General features: G+C 35.7%; 4 protein-coding genes and 1 long non-coding RNA gene across 5 annotated transcripts; 1 reads left to right on the top strand and 4 right to left on the bottom strand.

Annotated features, from left to right (window-relative positions):
- Positions 1 to 432: 432 nt before the first annotated feature.
- On the bottom strand, positions 433 to 3,853 carry LOC130723609 (putative disease resistance RPP13-like protein 1). The gene has a single exon (XM_057574715.1). It carries the CDS (start codon positions 3,680 to 3,682, stop codon positions 641 to 643), a length of 3,042 nt encoding a protein of 1,013 aa, XP_057430698.1. The 5' UTR covers positions 3,683 to 3,853; the 3' UTR covers positions 433 to 640.
- Positions 3,854 to 5,139: 1,286 nt separating this feature from the next.
- LOC130726768 (uncharacterized) lies at positions 5,140 to 11,161 on the bottom strand. Its single transcript, XR_009014985.1, has 4 exons — positions 11,020 to 11,161; positions 10,893 to 10,937; positions 10,406 to 10,466; positions 5,140 to 5,420 (listed from the first exon to the last, which is right to left on the bottom strand). It is a non-coding gene; the product is annotated as an uncharacterized LOC130726768 (long non-coding RNA).
- Positions 7,374 to 10,062, top strand: LOC130726767 (NAC domain-containing protein 73-like). Its single transcript, XM_057578074.1, has 4 exons — positions 7,374 to 7,679; positions 7,844 to 8,076; positions 8,195 to 8,375; positions 9,342 to 10,062. Exons 2-4 carry the CDS (start codon positions 7,927 to 7,929, stop codon positions 9,704 to 9,706), a joined length of 696 nt encoding a protein of 231 aa, XP_057434057.1. The 5' UTR covers positions 7,374 to 7,679; positions 7,844 to 7,926; the 3' UTR covers positions 9,707 to 10,062.
- A 1,523-nt stretch (positions 11,162 to 12,684) lies between the features above and the next one.
- Positions 12,685 to 13,348, bottom strand: LOC130726796 (glutaredoxin-C9). Its single transcript, XM_057578101.1, has one exon. The coding sequence runs from the start codon at positions 13,309 to 13,311 to the stop codon at positions 12,898 to 12,900; it is 414 nt and encodes a 137-aa protein (XP_057434084.1). The 5' UTR covers positions 13,312 to 13,348; the 3' UTR covers positions 12,685 to 12,897.
- Positions 13,349 to 16,354: 3,006 nt separating this feature from the next.
- Positions 16,355 to 21,043, bottom strand: LOC130726969 (MLO-like protein 6). Its single transcript, XM_057578289.1, has 14 exons — positions 20,274 to 21,043; positions 19,933 to 19,990; positions 19,660 to 19,814; positions 19,401 to 19,517; positions 19,149 to 19,209; positions 18,643 to 18,731; positions 18,456 to 18,530; positions 18,246 to 18,334; positions 17,979 to 18,028; positions 17,839 to 17,879; positions 17,551 to 17,724; positions 17,391 to 17,426; positions 17,085 to 17,213; positions 16,355 to 16,850 (listed from the first exon to the last, which is right to left on the bottom strand). Exons 1-14 carry the CDS (start codon positions 20,394 to 20,396, stop codon positions 16,521 to 16,523), a joined length of 1,527 nt encoding a protein of 508 aa, XP_057434272.1. The 5' UTR covers positions 20,397 to 21,043; the 3' UTR covers positions 16,355 to 16,520.
- Between the last annotated feature and the right edge of the window lie 573 nt (positions 21,044 to 21,616).

Genomic DNA, 21,616 nt, shown 5'->3' with positions numbered 1-21,616 from the left:
AACTATGCTATTAGCAATTGTAGAAGTTACCGAATTGAGTATCCATGAATGGATCAAGCTGTTGCAGCGATCCCAAGCATCGTAGTTGGCATCACCAGGTACTGCAACTGGAATTTCGCCATTGATAAACTTGAACTTGTTCTTCGCCACAAGTGCTCGCTTCATCGATCGAGCCCAGGCACTGTAATTCATTCCATTGAGAGGTGGAGATACCATTATAGCCGACGGATTTTCACCGGAATGAATGTAATACGGCGAAATCGGATTTTGCGCTGGATCCTGAACCACATGTGCTTGCTGATTTCCATTGTTGTTGTTGATTTGTGCGTTTCGCACCATTTCTGCGGAAGCTGGTGATGGCAGAGCCCAATCTAGGGCTCTGATACCATCAAAGAATGTGAGAACTCTTGAGAGAGATTGAGAGAGATTGAAGAAGAAGAAGAAGAAACTTTGATATTCTGATTTCAACTGAATTGCAATACAACACTGTACATAGCTATTTATACCTAGATTAGACACTAACTAATTATATAACAACCTAACAAACTCTAAACTAATCAGTAACTAACATGCCAGCTCATGCCAGCTTACAATGAACTTCTATATTATTACAATATAGTCCTTGTACTACTACTTATTACTAATAGTGATCCTGTGAACTTTTACAGGATATGAGAGAATCACAGCTGTTATCTATATCAAGGGACTCAAGTAACTCGTGTTGCTGCTGGTTTTGCTTTGGAAATTCTAGTTCCCTGAAATCCCGGATATACAAGCTCTTGAGTGATGCGGGTAAACAATCTCCCGGGAATGATAAGGCAGATGAACAACTCCAGATCATTAAACCTTGAAGACAAGTTGGTTGGGTGATGGTGATGGCCTCAAACATAAACTCCACCGCCTCGCTTCCTCTGATTTCTAGCTCTTCCACCGAAATGGGTAGCTCTCGTAAGGACACTTTATTGCTTTTCTCTACCTTTAATGACCGGATGACGGGAGCCCTAGGAAGGTTAGAAGCAAGCTGCTCACAATTCTCAATCCAAAGTGATTCCAAAGCTGGAAGATGAGTTGGCAAATCTCCCCTTAATCTGGGACAATCACTTATGGTGAGGCGCTTTAGTTGAGGAAAGGCATTTGACTCAATTGGATGATTCCACACTTCCCAACATGCCATGCTCGAAATATCCAATTTTTCAAGGGAGGGAAAGAGTGTCCCAGTAAAGGAATCATCACTCTTGAAAAATTCAACACCCACAATCTCAAGCCCATTCAATTCTTTAATATATAGACTCTTGAGAGAGGGTAGTTGTCCAAGGGAAGGAAGCATACAACAATTCTCACAGCCAGATAGAACTATGCGAGTCATGCGGTGGAAGGAAGAGTGTCCAACCCATTCTGAAAATTTTGTGCCCTTGTATCCAGATATCACTATTCCTTTCAGGTCTTGATGAGGTTGTAACTTGCAAAGAATGTCCATTTCACCTTGGGAATCGTTAAAATCGTTTTCTGAAGACCAGCACAATTCTAAGCGGTCAAGGTGCTTCTTATCCCTTACCTTAGCCTCCAATGCTTCATTACTGTTGGTAACATTCTCCAATTTCATAATCTTAAGTAATCCATGAAGATTTGAAAGTTTTTCGAGTTGCTTGATCCCATTCTCTTCATGCTTGCCCACCATATAGCAACTTAAATGCTGCAAATGATGCAATTTACTCATTTCTCTAGGCATCTCTTTTAAATCAGTTCCCCGGATATCAAGATGGCGCAACTTCACAAGATTTTGCATGTCATTAGGCAACATAGTCAGCTTCTTACAATCGTACAACTTCAATGTTTGTAAATTGTATAAGTTACACAATGACTCTGGTAGTGCATTTATACTTGTGTGAGAGAGATTCAAATATCGCAAATGAATCATTTCACCTATTGAATCGGGTAATGCATCTAGATTTGAGAATTCGCAGAGTGACAATTCTCTTAGATATTTCAAATTGAAGAGAATGGTGCATGCTGCCTTTCCATTGTTGAATGGAGAATTTTGGAGATTAATTGACAAAAATGACCTCAAAAATTTTACCTTGGAAAAAATATCAAAACTTTCTGAGACTTGATCAGTGAACCCACTAATTGATAAATGACGAGTCTTGATACTGATCTTAGCTTCTTTCCCAAGTTCTTCCAATCTAGAATAAAATTCTCCACTAAATAAGATTGCTAAATCATGTATAAGATCATGCATCACAAAATACTCATTCGATATATCTCTCTGGAAAAATGATCTTGAAGCCAAATCAACAAAATACTCATGACCAACTTCTTCTAAAGTCTTTCCAGTTTTTGAAGGCTCTAAAAGATCCTCCGCCATCCACAACAAGATTAGTTCATCTTTATCAAATTCATAATCCTTTGGAAACAATGAACAATAAACAAAACAACATTTCAGATGTGGAGGTAGATAATGATAACTAATTCTCAGTGCTGGAATAATATTGCTCTCATTTTCAGGAAGTTCCCAAATGTTGCTATTCAATATATTGTTCCAGTCTCCGATATCATGCTTCCCTCGCAATAAGCCTCCAAGTGATTGTGCCGCTAAAGGTGACCCCTTACACCTGTTAACAATTTGTCTACCAATTGTTTCAAAAGTCCTGTTTTCGGTAGATTCTAATGAAATACCTGCATGGCTCGCAAAAACATACCAACAATCTTTATCAGACAATTGATTCATATGGTAACATTGGAAGGTTTGGATCAGAGAAGCAGCTTTTTCACTACGTGTTGTCACGAGAATTTTACTTCCCATGATCCCGAACGGAAGATGTTTTATAAGAAAATTCCAATTAACAGAATTCTCCATCCAAACATCATCCAATACTATTAAGAATTTATTCCCGGTCAAATTTTCCTTCAATTCAAGGTGAAGCAAATCGATATCATTCAGAGTACAATTTCTTTTGGTAATAGCCCCTGTGATAGTCTTCATAACCTTGAGAATATCAAATTCATCAGAAACACAAGCCCATGCACGTAAATTAAACTTCTGCTTTACATGATCATCATTATACACCAGTTGGGCTAAAGTGGTTTTCCCCACTCCGCCCATGCCCACAATAGGGATGACAGATACTTTACCATCACTTTGATTATCATCTAACAACAACTTGAGTATGGCCTTCTCATCTTGATCCCTACCATAGATAGTAGACCGAGTCTCCATGAGAGAGGTAGATGGAAGTCTCGATGACATGGTGACGTTAGCAACCTCCTTAAGACCAAGAATATCTCTGTCTTTGACAATGGATTCTAGTCTGCCAACTATGTCTTCCAAGCGGTTAACCATGTCCCTGTCTTGAGAATTGAAATTGAAATGTCTAGAGAAGAAGTTGCTCACCTGCTTTCCAGTGGCAGCTTTAGTAGAAAGCAGATCCAGAACGTCATCAGCCACATAGACAGCGTCTTTGAGGTCATCAAGCCAGTTTTTCACTTCAGAGTCTGTTATATGTTTCTGCTCTGCATCGTTCAGCACAGCTTTAACGGCATAAAGAGTAGTCTTCAACCTTAAATGCAAATTGTCAAGCTTCTTTCTCCGGATGAAGTTGAGAAACTCAGGAGAAGTGAGCTTATCAAGAGCAACATTAACAAAACCAGAGAGAAAAGCTCCACCCACTAATGCAACTGCCATGATATCAAGAAAAGAAGAACTGTAAGAGTGTAAGTGATGGATGGATGAGAAGAGAGGAAGTAAGAAGTGTAAGGAATTGAGATGAACTTCAATAATTCTCGTGAGGCACTTTCCTAGTCTTTTTTAGTGACAAGTGGGGTAGTGGTAGTAGAAGGATGTTTCTTAGCAATTTCCTACCATTTTAATATCTCGGTGCTTGGTTGGTGTGGTGGGTGGCTTTATTAGAAAGCTGATTGCTACCTACTACCCAAAATAATTAATCGAAAATGAATAATGATCTATCAACCGAAAATATTTTCTTCACACCTCATTTTGATGTGGAAAGAGGTGGAGGATGAGAGATAGAAAAAAAAAGTAAGAGAGATCAAGTTTTAGATGTGATAAATGATAAAATAAGAGAGATAAAAATAAAAATATGTGAAAATGAAGTGTTTAAAAAATGAAGTGGGTATATATCCCTTAATGCATGAGATGAAAGTGAAAATGAGATATCTCCACAAGAATAATTATACATACACACCTCTTTTTGAGGCGTAAGAGGTGGAATGAGGAGAGAGATAGGAAGAAAGAAAAAAGTAAGAGAGATAAAGTATGAGATGTGATAGATGATAAGAGGAGAGAGATAGAAACAAAAAGAGGTGGAAATGAAGTATTTTAAAAATGAGGTGTATATATATCATTACTGATCTCCACAACATTATTCCTTTTCCCAAAATTGGTGGAAGTTTTTGGTAATTTGCATTACCGTTCAAGTCTACATCACGGCTCCTCTTTTACTGGTCAGAAGAGGTGTTCTATCATTGCGTTTCATAGAACATTGATTTGATTTTGATATATATGAAACTTGTAAATTGGACAATTATGAAACTATTCAGTTGCATCTCCTTATTAGATTAATGACCTCCCATGATTTCTTCTCTTCACATGAATGTAATCCTTTGATCTCTTCTTTCACATTAATGTAATTGCATGACTTCCACCATCCCATGAAACATCATTAACAAGACCCATAATGAGATGTTATATTTAAATTTATTATTTTTTGAGAAAATTATTTCTTAATTTGAAAAATAATTTTATCAATTACATGTACACAATTATTTTTTAGACATTTTATTAAGAAATAGGAATTATTAAAAAAATAACACTTCTTTTGTTAGGAAATGATGTGCATAATGTCAACTATTTTTTGCATTTCCATATATAGACATAGTCATACAAAATGATATTACTAACTGGTAAGAAAGACTTGCTGGTGATTGATTGAATGGCCATTGCTGCCTTGCTGGTAATCCAGCTGCAAAACTGTATAAATCTAGTGCCATACAATTCTTTCTTTTTATCTCAAGGTGGCCTATCTATAGTAAGCAATCACTAAAAACTGGTAAGAAAACTATAATTCCTATGTAATAAGAGCTTAGGAATCTAAAACAATTAAGATGCCTCATGTAGTTAAGATCATCAAAAGCATTGTGATGTGTATAAAGCTGTCAAATATGCCAATGGTTTAACTCCATTAAGTAACTGCATATATACAAATAGAATCTCATCATGGGTCACTGTCCCTAACCAATTCAATTTTTATCACTAAAAAGTCTTTAATATAAACTTCTAGAAGACTGAAAACAGAAAATTTGCTTGCTGAATTTACAATGATAACAATCGGAAATTCAGATTATAAGTTGCCTCAAGCATTCATTTCCAGTGAGCAGGCAGTGAAATCTGGGTTGTTATCTACCTGCATAAATATGACTTCCAATCAAATACAAAGTATTCTAAGAGTTTGTAGACAAGAATTACAGGGGTGGTTTAACAATCCTCAAGTAAAACAACTAGAAAATAAACTATAAACATCATCGAGTAGCCAAGTAGGTAAGAATCAAGACTGGTCCTGCCCAATATCTTTTATGATCAGATTTTAATCTATCTATCTATATAATTAGGCAAGACTTAAGAGAACACTATTATAATACAAAAGTTATTTTACAGAGGAAGAGCTTGGAAACAGCAAACAAACTGAAGCACAATGATGAGTACCAAAGGCCATTAGGCAGTAAACTATATCATTCAACTCACAGCAAGCCATATAACTAAAAAACCCACTACAAGGTTCTTCATAAATCAAATTATATGCACGATATGATATGTAATATCTTACAAGAACACAGATGTAAGGATAATGCTATTATGCCAATGCTAACACTAGAATTGATTCTGTAGAATAATAGACTACAAAATCAGCTGGTTTATGCAGGAGGTACAGATTTATTACCATTTAGTATACACTTTTTATTTGATGGCTAGGTTCCCAGAGAGCTTGATTAAGGATCTTCATGGACTAATACTAGTTGGAAACTTAGTTAATAGAAGAATTTCAAATTAATTTTTGTGGTAAGGATTCTTCAGATAGAATGGTTGTTACTTGTAAGGATTCCAGGCTGTTCCCCCACCCATCTTCACTACTTTTAGCAGCTTCTCGATCAAACCATCGGAATAACAGACAATTAAATGCAAATTCATAATACATTGGCGGTACAGGTCTTGCTACCTCTTGTTTTCAACTTCAAATTGAAATCCTTCAACTAGTCAAAAGAAGCATCTCTTAAAGAATATGGAAAGGAAAATAAGAGGAAGGTAAAAAATGCAATCCATAGTTGATATATTACCATTTACATATAAATATGGATTAATGGTCAAATTAGTCTATGTGTTTGTCATCTCATTTCATTTTCGTCCCTAGTTGGAAAAAATTGCCGACATACCTCTCTGTTTGCACTAAGTTTAGTTTCGGTCCTCACCCCTCTAACGATCATGTCCAATGACATACAAACGTGACATGTTGATATCTACGTCATTTAATTAATTTTTAATTTCTAGATATATAATTAGTAAATAAAATAAAATTTATAATTAACAAATTAAAATTAAAAAATTATTAATCACTAAATAAATCACCTAATAACTAATCACTCGTAGCCTTAATGGACAAGCTTGAAAAACTAGAGATTCACAATTATTCATTCTATTGACTTTTAAGTACATTACTCCATAGGTTTTTATTTATAAACCAAAAGCAATTTTATTCATAGCGTAAAAACAATACTCTTAATATTTTTTTTTCTTTTGATCCGCGAATATTCTCCTCTCCAATTCATGTCTTCAACTCGACCCACTTACCTATCCTTTGGGGTCACTGTACTCTAATTCTAACCCTTAAATAATATACTTGCCAAGCGAAATTTCTAGATAAATAATTAAAAACTTGAAGGAAAAAAAGAAGATAAATATTCTCCTTTCTTAAAAAAAAAGCAGAAACTTAATGCCCAAGCTTCGCATGCGTGGCTTCTTTGAGAAGCTCACAAAGACGTGTCGGCGATTGTTGAAATTTAAAACAGGACTGTGATCGCATGTGTTCTGTCTATTGTGGCTTACTTTGACCCCAATATCCAGACCAGTAATCTCATTCCAAATCATCTAAACCTCAATGTTAAATGACAAAAACGTCCCTCAAACATGACCTGTAACTTGTTGATCCGAACAACCCCGAAAAGTCGAAGTCTTTGGCTGCAAGTGTCGTGTACCATAACATGATCTCTCTTTTTTAATGGCAAAATACGATATATGTTCTACACGTTGAAGAAGTATTATAATCCACTTAATTAGAAATAAAAAAAATTTGGACACTAAATGAGAAGATGTAGTGTGTAATAAGGGTACCATTTAAGTTCGATCAATTATTTTAAATTTAAGAAAAAATCGTGCTAGCTAGCTAGGCCACATTTATTCCTTGTTTACAAGCGTATATAGATGAGCATAGCCAAACGTGCCCTGCAAGTAACCTTTTCCTATATGTTGAGTTGAGCCTTTCATATGTTTCTTTTATCGGCTATAATAACCCTTAATTTGTCCTCTATCGATCTCTTCTTTTCTTCGTGAGCAAGAACCAGCAGTTTGGGATATCAGGAAATATTCAATCATTGAATCAGAAGAAGGAAAAGTAAGAAATTGCTATGGTAGAATATGAAATTCTCTCCCTTTCAGCACAACAAGTATAACTAAAATGATCCAGGATATAAAAGTGTCCCAAAAAGGCACTAGCTTTACCTTTCTTCACCCTTTCTCATCTCTATTTTGCTGATTACTATTTGTTTTTATTACTAGAAAGCTGATATTGTAGGAGGGAGTAGAAGCGAAAAGGGTTCTGAAAATTTGTGGTATATATCATTAGAAGTTAACAAAGAAAGATGAAATGGTGCAATGACTCTGATAAGGAGAAGGGCAATGAATATTTAATCACGCCCACGAATACTCCTAAAGCTATCATCAATCTCACAGAAGGAATTCATACAATAAAATGCCCCTCATGTAGCCATAACATGGAAGTCAGAGATCAGGTACTAATTAATTTAAGGTTTTTTGATTCTCACATAACATATAGGAATTCCTTCTCTTGTGTTTATGCTTAATTTTAGTTCATAACAAGTTGATTTTGTTCATGCACCAATTTAATAGGGTGGAATTCATGGATTGCCGGCTGGAGTGAAGTTTGATCCAAATGACCAAGAAATACTGGAGCATTTGGAGGCCAAGGTAGTTTCTGATGTGTGCAAGCTTCATCCCCTTATTGATCAGTTCATACCAACGCTTCAAGGCGATAATGGAATCTGCTATACACACCCAGAAAAGCTACCAGGTGTTGATTTTTTTTTCCCTTACTTAAAATAGTTTAGTTGAGACATTGCATATGCATGTTCTAGCCATCGTTGAAATTATCATTTATTGGGAGGCACATCTTGATATATATGCGCGCGGCACCACATGTGTGAAATTAATTGTTTTAGAAATGAAAATGTTTTTTTCTTTCAAAAGGTTCAAAGTATAAGGCGGTTTAGAATCACATCAGAACATTTATGCTCTCTAAATGGGTTGGCAATGACTGCCAAACTCAAAAAAGAAGGTTGCTCAAAAAAGAAGGTTGCTACCTTGTCATTCTTTTGATGGGGGCTTTCTCAACCTCTTACCGGATATAAAGATACAAATAAGAGTTCCTAATTCATAGTTAAGAATTCCTGATTCATAGTTATTATAACTATACCTACTCAAGTCCACTAAGCTAAATGCTTAGAACTTGAAGAGTTGTGAACCTCTCGGGTCCCAAATACCTAAATCCGGCCATAGGTAGCACGACAAAAAGGACAGCTTAGAGAAGTAACGGGGTGGACACGGAAGATCTTAGCTAGAATCATAACGCACGCTTATATGCTATTAACTTACCCAGGAATAGTTCTAATTAAATATCAATATCACACTAAAGACCCCATAATTGAGACTCATAAGTGTTACTTAAGAATTCAAATGCCAGCCACAAGGAACTTTTAAGAGGGAGTTTACCTCATTTGGAAGAGGCATCTTCACTTGCATACGAATTTTGGGACCTAGGCCTCATTCCTAATGTTTGGTCTAATTCCCCAAGTTTTGTAAATGTTGCCTTTGGGATATTCACTCAGTCACAGTTGATTTTGCTTCCTTTTGACACTAATATGAGATTTTCTCTCTTTTTCTTCATATAATTTAGTCATGCATAAATTCACACTAACAAAACCAGTTCCTTTACGTAATGCAACTATATATGAGAAATTGTTCCTTTGAAATAATGCAGGAGTTAGCAAAGATGGGCAGGTCCGCCACTTCTTTCACAGGCCTTCTAAAGCATACACAACAGGAACAAGGAAAAGAAGAAAGGTTCACACTGATGATGAAGGAAGCGAAACTAGATGGCACAAAACAGGGAAAACTAGAGCTGTTTTTGCTGGTGGTGGTGCAGTGAAGGGTTTTAAAAAGATTATGGTACTCTACACCAACTTTGGCAGGCAAAGGAAGCCTGAGAAGACCAATTGGGTGATGCATCAATACCATCTTGGCAGTAATGAAGAAGAGCAAGATGGAGAATTAGTTGTTTCAAAGGTCTTCTACCAGACACAACCTAGACAATGTGGTACTTCCATTATAAGAGATCCTCCATAGTGAAAGCTCCCCACAACCTATTCCAGACTTGGGGATGTCCAAGGTGATGGTTCTTTTTATTGGACTAGCGACAGAAGCAAGCAAAGCAAGAGTGGAGAGAAAGTAACACTGGAAGAGCTTAACAATGATATATATAGGCCATGACTTTGTATTTTAGTCTAAACCATTGATGATTAGATCTAACGGTCGTGAGTTATTCTTAGGTTCTCGTACAAAAACATCATTCTTATAAGATAAATCCTCTCTCTCTCTCTATATATATATATATATATATAATATATATAATATGTTGATTTTACTTTATGGCTAATTGACAGTATTTATTCATGGGACCAGAATGAATGAAATTCAAGGTTGAAGATCAGGGGAGATACATATGGTGGACATGTTCAAATATATAATATAATTGACCCTGACTATACCTTGTTAAATTTCTAAGCAAAAGTGGGTAGTGGTGTCAAAATGGGCATGGTCTCTGGCCAGCCCATTTAACTTACACTCTTTCTTATTGGAGTTACATTGAAAATTCTAGTAGATATTATCACAATATACCAGAACAAATCACAGCACATAGCACATATTGGTGACATATATCAAAACTACCAATACACGACAAATGGAAAAGAACTTCCAAAGATTTCAAAAATGGTAACAAGATGCAAATAAATAAATAAATTAAAGAATGAATAGGAACCCTACCGGGATGAAGTCTTGTTTGAGTAGCTTATAGTGAGAAGAGGTTGACAAACAAGCCTTCAAGCTACAGGAAGATCATTTGCACCAAAATTAACAACTTGACTTGCTTGAAAATGAAATTATATAATCAAATATTTTGACTTAAAAGATATTTGTGCAAGCAAGTTAGACTTTCTAAGCTATTTACACAACAAGCCAATACATGCATTACAGAGATCCAAAATAAATTTCTGCCAAAAAATTAAAACACAATTAATCTTGTGTCCATTTACAAAGATTCTTACTATTAACCAGTTTGAAGCTATGTTATGGTTTCTTTCAACTTCCAACACTTCTTCTATAGCTGTAACTACAATTTACAATATAGATTTCCCTCCCAACTTCCTATTCGATAAATCGAGAACTGTTGGAAAAAACCACTTTAATCATCAAGGACCTAATCATACAAACATTAAATTAAATCATGAACAAATTCAATTAATCGCATTACCTTATATTCAGTGGCAGTTAACTTTGATTGTTGGCACTGTGTCGTCTGCGAAAGAAATGAAATCGAAATCAGAGGGAGATGATAGATACTTGTAGAACTAGTGGAAGAGAAGAAGGGAGAGTGGAACCTGAAAACTGTTGAAGCTCTCGAATGGCCATGAATGGTGAGGGTTTGGGTATTGGGCGCGAACGAAGGGAAAAAGAAAGATAATTCGCGCGATTGTGAAATAAAAATAGAAATATGCGAAATATTTCAACAAAAAGTTAAATATATTTTTAGTGTTTGTGATATAGGGGTTTATTAAATCTAGTCCCTTTATACAAAGTCTCAGTTTTTAGTCACAACATTATTGAAGTATGTAAAATTAGTTTTTATCGTACCTTTTGTGATCGTTTATCTATATTAGTGGTGATTCTTAATCGTCACAAATTATTTTTTCTTAATTTTATTGACAAGTTTGAACTGCCACAAAATAAATTGATGGGCGAATTTCATATATTTTGTTTGACTAAAAGTTATGAATTTTTGTAAAGGGATTAAATCTAATTCATCGCTATTTTACATGGACTAAAATATATTTAAGGCTTTTAAAAAATACTAGTTAAAATAATTACCGGCATGGAGTGACAGAAACCGCCGCTAAGATAAAACTTAACATCTCCACTATTCTTCCGACGCTAAGTTCCTCCATTTATTGTATGCTTTAATTTGTATGGTTTATTATAAGAAAAAATAAGCAAAAAAAAAAAGAAGAATTGAGAAACACAATAAAATTTGTACATTGTTTCATATTATATAAATAGAAAAGAGAAAGATAAAAGAAAAAGTTAATTTTGGTGTCAAAAGACAATTTTATCCAACTTTCTATGAAAAACAATCCACTAGTAGTCTAAAACAAGAGAGTCAAAATGTGGTGGGTCTCTCTCCCCTCTCTTTCGTTGTCAATAGGATGACTCTAGTGTTACAGACCAGGTGATGGATAAAGACCATTAAAGATTTTAGAGGTAAGAGATTCAAAATGCTAGGGTTCAAAATACCGATGACTATTAAATGGGTGAGGGTATTGAGTGGGAATGAAGGGAGGAAATATCATAAGTTTCACGTGGGTGAAACAAGCAAGCATTCTCTTCAAGTTTAAGCCCACAAAAGAGAAATGGTAGATGACTCCAAACGAATTTCATAGCCCTATGTATTTCCTTACTTTAATTGGAAAACTTTAAAACTTACTTATTAAACAACGGAGTCCACTGTGTATGGTTGTTAAGAGTTATGAATCAACACTCCCCATAAAAAAAATAAGAAAAACCGCTGCATTTTGCATCATTTTGAAAATCGCCTCTAAGCATACAAATTTGTGGCGGTTTTAAGAATCCTCTACTATACAACCACCACAAAACCCCATTTTTTTTTTGTGTTGTAATATCTCATTCCCTTCTCCTATCTCATTCCCCTCTCCTATCTCATTCTGACCTCTTTCACTCCTCTCACAAAAACCTTCTTTTAATAACTTCAAACTACCTCAATAAAACTTGATTTAAGGCAATCAATTGCTTGAGATCACGATTAGTAGGTTTTGATATATTTATCATGTTCATGATTTCTTCCATCTCATTTTCATAAAAGAGTTTATAGTCATGCACTAATCGCTTACAAATTGAATTGACTAATTGAGTGAAGAAAAAATTTCTCAACTAGCTCGCTCAGAGTACAATGATCAGAACTTTTTCTTTTTTACATTTTCTTCAGATCTAACATGAACTTCCAATCCCCATCAACTAATTGAAACATAATGTACAAAATCTCAATCTCCTTTTCTAGCTTCTCCATTCATATGCTTTAAATTACATCTCAACATATTGCATCAAATTTTGAGGATAAGTGATGTTAAATCACTTAATCTCAAACTCCACTACTAAACAGTAATAGTAATTTAAAGCCTAATTATAAGAGGTACAAGAAACATTTTTCTACAACCAAAAGGGGGAAAGAGGTAGGTAGCTACTAGTCAAAGCCACAAGGCACCAGCATCCTTAAGCAGAGGAACCAATTCACCTGATATATGAGTGGCCATAACCCTTTCCAACCCTCCAAACAACTTCCCGCCAACAAACACCGCCGGAAACTGCACTGTCTCGCCGCCGCAGCAAGCGTGGGATGACAGCTGACCAACCACAGCAGCTTCACGATCTTCATCAACCTCATAGACAGGAGGGTTGACTCCAAGACCTTGTAACAACCTCTTGACGACGTGGCACAAGCAGCAACCACGTGTCCCGATGATTATCACCGCGTTCTCCGAAACCATTGCGGTGACGTAAGCTGGATCCACGGTTTTGCCTTCTCGGATTGCTCCGGCGACGGGGAGGTCGCGTGTGGTGGCGGCGGGGAGGGAGGTCCGGTAAGGAATTGCTTGGTGCATTGTGGAGAGAGAGGGAGGAGTGTGAGCAGCGTGGGGGAGGTGGACATATAAAAAGAACATGGAGGGTGAAGACTTCTAACGTCAACGGCAGTTACGTGCTTACGTCACCGTAACTGTAGGTGACGCGATGTTGCGTCATGGGAACGGTCAACACATTCGGAGAAGCTACGTCCATTTCACTACATATGATGAGATTTTTTTATATATCATGCTTAGCAACTTGGTCAGAATAATAGTTATAGAAGGTATGCTTTGTTGGTCGTCCTGACCGACCAACGTTGGTCGTTTGAGTCGATTTGAGTTGCATTAGACCGAAATGGTGCCTTGGTCATTTGAGTTGATTTGAGTTGCATTTGATCGAACGATTGTTTTGGACCGACTAGAACACACAATAAATGAAATAATGTGACTCATGACATTACAGGATTATAAAAACATAAAAAGCTCATTGTTTATGGATACTAATTTATTTGCATAATTGTGGTACATGCCCCATATAAAAAAAATTGTGATGCATTTGTATAAAAATTGAAATAATGTCCCAATGATATAATTAAATATCACAAAGGATAATATTCACTTCCTCTTGAACAATTTCATCTATGAATTAAAGTGATAAAAGCATATCCATATTTATATATTTTTGTGAGTTAAAATATAGGCAAATATATACATTTAAAATTAAATCAATAGTGAATATAACCTTATGCATGTTAGAAATCTGGGTGTGATAATCCTGGATAAAGTCAAGAATCTTGAGCGTCCACTTTCCGAACAAATTATTTCGACCCTATGATTGCCTGGGTTCACGAAATCTTTGTTGGGATAATACTTGACAATCAATCTGCTTCTTGGCACAAGAGAACAGATCAAGAAAGTAGAGAGTTCTGTTTTCGAATATCTGTTACTGTATTCGGTTTTCTGTTTTTCTGTGTCGATACCTTAGGTTGCAAGTCACCTTATATAGGAGGCTGCACGAATGATCACAACTATTCGAAAATAAGTCACGATTTTTCAAACTAGGGTCCCCAGCCAGGGGCTCCGCCCCTTGGACCCCGGTTCGTATTCGCGGTCAATTATGCGTTGGCTCACCGAGCGTGCACTCCGCACTAACCTGACTCGATTCCGAGCCTAACGCGTAATTACATCAGCCTATAGTAGATCACATTACTATTAAAATACATTGATGATTCTAAAATCACCAACAATGCAATCCTTTTTTAATAAAAGCCTCATCCAGCCATCCTCACATAAAACGTGTTCAATAATATAAAATTATAATAATTGAGTGAGTTATTCAATTTGGATTGATTATAGGTTTCACGTTTAGCTTTCAAATCCTCATATATCGAGGGTTAAAATCTCATACGTCTCAATTGGTGGACAACTCTCTTATGAAGATCCTCCAAAACTCTAACATAACAGAGAGTGAGTCTCTGGTGGCTTTCCAGCAGTCTACAAGAGCCAATCACATTTATAATATACGTATGCAGCAGCTAAACAACAACAATATTACGTCGTTATCCAGTTGCACGACCTCCATTCGCTGGCCATGTGGTAGTGGGAAGGAATACGATCATCGCCGTCCACATGTTATGCTGCTTGTGGTGTGGCTGATCAATTCCACTACACGTTTTCTGGTTTTCATTAACTTTCTTTGTTACTTTTAACAAAAAAATTGTTAGACAACAAAATTAAATAATATTGGTGTCATTGTCACACGGTTGAAGATAAGAGTAAGTTGGCATTCACAAAAATAAAAACTAATGGCAACACGTTATGGGGTCAGATATCAGATGGGTCATATGTTAATCTAAGCAGGCATACGTCATTTTCCTTTTGACTTCTAAAATATCACTCATTATTGTTAGGGTAGTTTTTCTTTCATTAAAACTTTATTCGCACTTAGAGAACAAAGAGAAAGAAATGAAAAATATGATAAATGACACGAGGTTTCGGCTGACCGAGTATGAATTGGACGAGCCAAGAAATTTTAGCCGAAAACAAGGAGAAGCATGAGAGCACTGATAAGTACCAAATTTATTGAATTTTGAGACCATTTTGGGCACTTATCTATGTTAGACATGTGAAATTCATGTAGATTTAACCCCTCAATTGCAAAAGGTTTGTAAAGATGTAGTTTGGTATAGGTTTTATGCAGAAATCATGTGCTTTACTTAAATCTTGATGTAGAAATGACTTCACCCAAGCAAGTAGGAAACAGAGAAAACAAGGGGGCCCTGGCTCGAAGCTTGCATAAACGAGCCTTATACAGAGAAAAGAAGAAATTGGCGCAGGCCAGAACATGTATATAAGACCCATAACTCAGCTTCTAATGCATTTCTATTGGATTTTGCAGGCTTAAAGAGCTGGATCAATCTTTTGCATATCACATACTCAGATTTTTTATGCTTCTTGATATTTTTCATCAGATCACAATTGCATTTAACATCACAAGAGCAACTAGGTGAAGATCTTAAAGACTCCAATTCTTCCCATAGAATATGTGTAGAAATCAGAAAGACTCATTTCTCACTGCCTCATTGAAAGTATCTCTTGTAGTATATCGTACTTTGAGCAATTTGAGTACTAAGGGTTCTTGTTATCCAAGAAACTACCATAGTCTTACACCATAAAGGAACTAAGAAGCATATTGAAGGAAAGAAAATGAATTCGTTGATGAATAATAACAGAAGTGTTAATATATCCAACTTAGTTACACTCAGCTGCTAACAAACTGACAAACTCACAACTACTAACTGAGCCTCTAACTAACTAATCTATAACAAGTACAAATGTACAATAACTAACTAAATGATAAGCAGATTCAGCACTAACTGGACTAATCAATGTCACTTCTCAGTAACTGAGTCCACCATCAGGCACAAATGTCAAATATCCCTTAAACATCATCACCTATAGCCATCACACAATAGCCACTACTCCTTAGCCATGTCTACCACAACAGAAATTTCATATATATACCATTCATTTCATTTATAAATATCTTTTCATATCCATATGGACTAGAGGTGGTGAAAAATTGCGAATGTGGTAATTATCATTGAACTCTTAAATACAGAGTTACAACAAATCGCATTCTATATTAACTGCTAACTTTTTCTAATATCTAAATATTGTGAAATGGAGTCACATGTACATAGCTTTGTATCTCTGAGAATCATGACCAGAAAGAAAGCATAATTGGTCTACTTTCCCTCTTTTTGCAGGTCAAACCCGTAAAAGGAACCTGGCTTTCGTCCTTGATTCTCGGATTCTTGTTGTTCGTTATTCACTTTCTCTTCATAATCCATATACTTATCATCTAATGGACGATCCACTAAAATGGAGAACGATGCATCAAGACTGAAAGAAGGTGAAGCTTCTAGTGAAGTTTGAAGAGATGGCGAAGTTTCCAGGGTTGAGCGTTCTGAGTTTGGATTCCTTAGAGCCATGTTCTTCTTAGCCTTAGCATGCCAAATGTGTATGCCTCTAATCACATTCTCTGTGAACACAACTTTGCTCATGGAGGTACCCATCTGTCACAAATTGCATATGTAGTAATGACACTAATTAATGATTAAAAAAGAAATAAGGACATGAAATCCAAACAACCTAATGTATAAATTTTTCAATCAAATGGAAAAAAAAGTGATAGTGATGTATGGAATTTAAAAGAAACAGATAAATATATGATGCTGTGCAAATTAAATTGGAAATAAATGGCAAGGTTACATGATATCAGTGTTGTTAGTTATGGTTTGTCTGTGTACCTGAGTTACCAAAGCATAAAGGGGCAGTGTCACATAGGCACAGAGGATTTGTACCGAAACCCCCAAAACAACCCTTATGATAATATTCTCAGTTTCTTGATGGAAGCATGATCTGATACCGAATCGAATCTGTACATCATAGTAAACAACATATTTTTAAATTTATTTTCATAAACTATATCTGTTTTTACTTGTTATAAAATAAAATGTAACATAATGATATTTGTAATATGCTCTTTATCTTGGTCCATAATAAACAGTATTTTTTAAAAAATAAAATCCAGGTGAATGAATGGGGGAACTCACCCAAGTCCATGTGAAAAATGCCAGTTGAAATGAATTCTGCATAATACAAAGAAAATTATCAGTTTAATTAACTGACATGTTTTCCAATAACAAGAATTGGATGGAATCATGTTAGTTTTAAGACTTAAAGGTTGCCAGAAGCAATTAATTAAAGAATAACCTGAAACAATATGAAGCTGATGAGATGGAGAAGGAGGTTGGGCCATCGAAACCAGAAAAAGTGATCACTGGGCCTCACAAGCAAAGTTCCTCTGACCACATGAGACTTGCCATGACTTTCCAAGCACATTTCTGTTATGATGCCTTGTAGCTTTGTTCCCACCAACAAAAGCACCTGCACAACATAAAACCAAAGCTATATTAACAGTTCTTTCCAATGTATCAATGACAAAAGGCAACTATGACTAAAAATAAAGGCAAAGTGGAGTAAGTAAATAACTTTTCTTACCATTAGTGGAATAAAAGGCAGCCATAAATGACTGTAGAATACTGCAGAAAGAAAAGGGAGATAATCAAAACTAGTGGTTAGTTACTAATTAAGGAGCTTATCTGTATCATGGGATAATTATATAGTTTAATATAATTTACCATTTGCATTGAAGAATATGTACAGAGCTGAGAATAGCCAAATCCACCAGCTGAAACAATACATGCCCACAAAAAATAATTTTGTTTTCAATAAACTTCAGAACCATAGAAATTGCATGTAAATTATTGATTCTAAGGTTAAAATTAATTTTGGAGGCTAGCTTCTGAATAATTTCTTTGTGTGAGAATTGGTTCTGATGAAAGAATCCAACAATACATACATGCTAAATCAAGATTAATTGCGTTAAAATTGTGAAATCAAGGTACCTTATTCCCACAAGCACTCCAAAATCCTTTTCCAAAGCTCGTCTTATATACTTTTGGAAGTCAAAGTTACTTCCTTCAGCAAAATGGGCCTAAAGAAATAGTAGTATAACCAGTACTAAAATGTGTTAATTAGATTTTTCATTTTATAATTACATCTGATTAATAAGTCATGATATGAACCAAACTTGATTATTAAAATCATTGCATTACCGTGATGAATCCATGTCTAAGAGTGAAGTAATCAACCTTAGAGACAGATTTATAGAACTGTCTAAGAAGACAAACCTGGACAAATTAAAAGGGTAAAAAGATAAAAGTTATCACTCATCATTGACATTGGAAGATAGATTAAATACTGATTACTAACTTGTTTAATAACTCCAATAATTGAACTTACAGGCCAGAACAGAACTGGGTTGTTACTCCAGTAGTTAAGATGCCGCTTCCCAAATGATGTCTGATGAGTGAGATGAAACCTCCGTGGATCTACATTTCCATAAATTAAGGCAAGCAATCAAATAGAGTCTCATGAATTTTACAAACACATCCTAATTAAGTTGCTTCAACAAAAAAGTTCATCGAAATGTATTATTTTATCACTTTCATACTTTATAACGGTAAACCAAACAAACTCTTTATACTATCTTATTGGTTGCATGATGAATCAGAAAATGACATCTTAGCGCTTACCATTCAAAGGTGGACCATATAGTAAAATACTAGTAAGTAATAATAACAACACAAATGTTCAAATCATATAACTTGAACATTGTTATAATATTACTATTATACTATATTAGATCATCTGTTATGTCATGATTTTAAGATTTTTAGACAAATCATAACCAGGGGGTCCTACGAGAAACCCTGCAGCAAATGAGAGGAGAAGCAAATAAGACTTACCATATGAAAATTCATACTCCAATGTTCTAGTTTCTGCTTCCCATGACTCCCAACGTCTCATCTGTGTGTCGACAAAGAAATTAATCAATTAATTGGTACAGTAGTCAAACACAAGTCCAACTTCCCCTTCTGAAGCTCTTAATCATCCGAGAAAGTTGAAAAGTTAATTGGCATTGTTCTTGTTAACTGTAATTTCAAATCCTCAAAATAAAAAAAACAAAGAATTGTGGATTTGAAAGAAATATGTGTCACCTTTGCCATTCCAAGAGTGAAGGTAAGGAAGCAGGAGATAACATGAGTCACAGCCAGATGAAAGATTAAGTATTGCAGCTCTCCGACACCACTTCTTGACAACAATGATACTTTCCCCTGCGAGCATGTGGACCGTTAAATCTAATCATGAATGGTCAAGATTAAAACATTAAGTAAAATGATTACTAATATTAAAGAGTATCTAGCTACATTATACATATAGAAAGCTAGCAAAATATGATGTGTTTGATTTCAGTACCTGCTTTGCACATTTGGTTTCCTCCTGAGCATCGTCAAAAGTCATGTTTGAGCAGGGAAGAAGAGTTTCACCTACGCCTTTTGGAATGCAGATATTTGCAATTGGTTTTTGGCTTACAGTTAGCAACAAAGATGTGAAACCCAGAAGCATAAATTCTACACAGGAAAATATATATCACTTCAGTAGTTCAGTTTACCATAAGGCTGAAAAATAGGATGGAAATAAAAATCAATAACAATAACTCATTTCCCTCTAATTACCCAAAAAGCTAACCTGATTTGATCTTCTCAAGAGCCCCAGTGAGGTACTTCCTCCTTTTCTTTTTGAAATGCTGAAGTAAATGAGAGAATTAGAAATATACCCTTTATTAATTATGTGGCATAGTAGGTGACTAGCTAGGTGCTGGAAAAAGAAGCATGAATTCATTATTCATATGTGAATCTTGTGCGTAAAGAATTCGTGTTTGTTTGGATATCAGTTGAATGTAAATTTCAACTCAGTGTATAAGAAAACCATTCACTTTTTTTTGTCTTAAGGTGCATTTGAATATCAATTTGCACTGATGCTAAGGGATATCCAAACACACTGAAAATGTTGAGAGATCTTATATACACCTTGGTCAAAAGATGCAGCAGATGCTCAATAAGAATAGAGATTAGAACCAATATGAAGCAAACTGTTGCCACAGCCCATGTTGCTGTGCTTTCTAGAGTTGTCTCTGAAGAAGTATTAGCCATCTTCTCTTTCAGCTATGCTAACCAGCAAGAGTGATGTCTGTAATATATATATAGTCACAGAATATAGGAACAACAGGTGTTTCTTGTTGCCAAAGCATGAAGGAAGATATTAATTAGTCAAAGGCAAATGCAAATTAACTACTAAATAGAAAACTATTGTTAAAGAAAGTTGCATTTAAGATTATAATGACTTCTGTGATTTTGAATGAGAACTTTCCACCCCTTAGTAGGACCTTGGTCAAATTTCCAAGCAATTCTGCATTTATTGCTTTGGTTTTGAATTTTACCTTTCCACCCCCAATCATTATTTAAATAAATAAAAAAACTTTTTGGGAGAGAAAATCAAACATGTAAAAATCTAGGAGAAGAGGGAAAAGACTTAAGACCAGCCAGGTAGAATAAATTCGATACAAGACCATTTCAGTTATTAATGAAAAGAAGTAAACAGCTACATAAATGCAACACTATTTATCTAGGACATATGGTCCCAACTCTTAACTGAAAGTGATGCATGTGATATTAATCGTACACTATTCAGTTTATGGTTACACCATATGAGAGGCAATTTGAGATGTTGGGCTACTTCACTGTTTCTGGCGAAAATTATTATGCTCTCCTTCATATAAACACATGCAAAAGAAGCCGAATCTGCAAAAGAAACAGACGTCAAATAAGGGTCCATTTAATGTACACCCCTTTAAAACTGGTCCAACTTTGGGCCATCTATTGCTATTATAGGCTGGGAAAGGACTGTTGCAACATCAAAGCACAACAGCAGAGAGTGCAGTGACCGCGAGCGCATATGGAAGAGAGTGTGGCGGCAGTGTGCAGTGAAGAGAGGCTGAGGGGAGATGGCGCCAGAGTGGAGCTCGCGGTGGCAGAGCAAGGAGGTCCAAGTGGTTCAGTGGATAGAGGTTCAAGCTTTGATTTGGGTATTTTGGATATGGATATTGAGAGCGGGGGTTTTGGGGTGTTAAAACAGGATTAGAGGTGAGGCTTGTTTGGTGTTCAATGGGGGGGGGGGGGGAGTGCAGTGGTTTTGTGGGTGTTTCTTATCATCCTTGCATGTGACGTATCACCATGAGTGGTGTGGCTTGCATGGGGCTCATGGAAGCTCCACCTATGTCAGTAGCAGGGAAGAATGGTGGAATAAGAGGAATGGGCTAGCAAAAGATAGGAAAGAGGAAATGAAAACAGAGGAAAGGAAATAAGAAGCTACA

This window comes from Lotus japonicus, chromosome 6 (genome assembly GCF_012489685.1).
Source record: "Lotus japonicus ecotype B-129 chromosome 6, LjGifu_v1.2".
NCBI lineage: Eukaryota > Viridiplantae > Streptophyta > Magnoliopsida > Fabales > Fabaceae > Lotus > Lotus japonicus.
This window is presented reverse-complemented; position numbering and strand designations above follow the sequence as displayed.

Excerpts from the sequence above, each read along its gene's own strand:
- LOC130726767 (XM_057578074.1), top strand. The coding sequence starts at position 7,927 with ATGAAATGGTGCAATGACTCTGATAAGGAGAAGGGCAATGAATATTTA. Across the intron at positions 8,077-8,194 it reads ACATGGAAGTCAGAGATCAG|GGTGGAATTCATGGATTGCC; the intron begins GTACTAATTAAT and ends CCAATTTAATAG. Across the intron at positions 8,376-9,341 it reads ACACCCAGAAAAGCTACCAG|GAGTTAGCAAAGATGGGCAG; the intron begins GTGTTGATTTTT and ends GAAATAATGCAG.
- LOC130726969 (XM_057578289.1), bottom strand. The coding sequence starts at position 20,396 with ATGGCTAATACTTCTTCAGAGACAACTCTAGAAAGCACAGCAACATGG. Across the intron at positions 18,335-18,455 it reads TTAGACATGGATTCATCACG|GCCCATTTTGCTGAAGGAAG; the intron begins GTAATGCAATGA and ends CTATTTCTTTAG. Across the intron at positions 18,029-18,245 it reads GGAGTGCTTGTGGGAATAAG|CTGGTGGATTTGGCTATTCT; the intron begins GTACCTTGATTT and ends GTATTGTTTCAG.
- LOC130723609 (XM_057574715.1), bottom strand. The coding sequence starts at position 3,682 with ATGGCAGTTGCATTAGTGGGTGGAGCTTTTCTCTCTGGTTTTGTTAAT.
- LOC130726796 (XM_057578101.1), bottom strand. The coding sequence starts at position 13,311 with ATGCACCAAGCAATTCCTTACCGGACCTCCCTCCCCGCCGCCACCACA.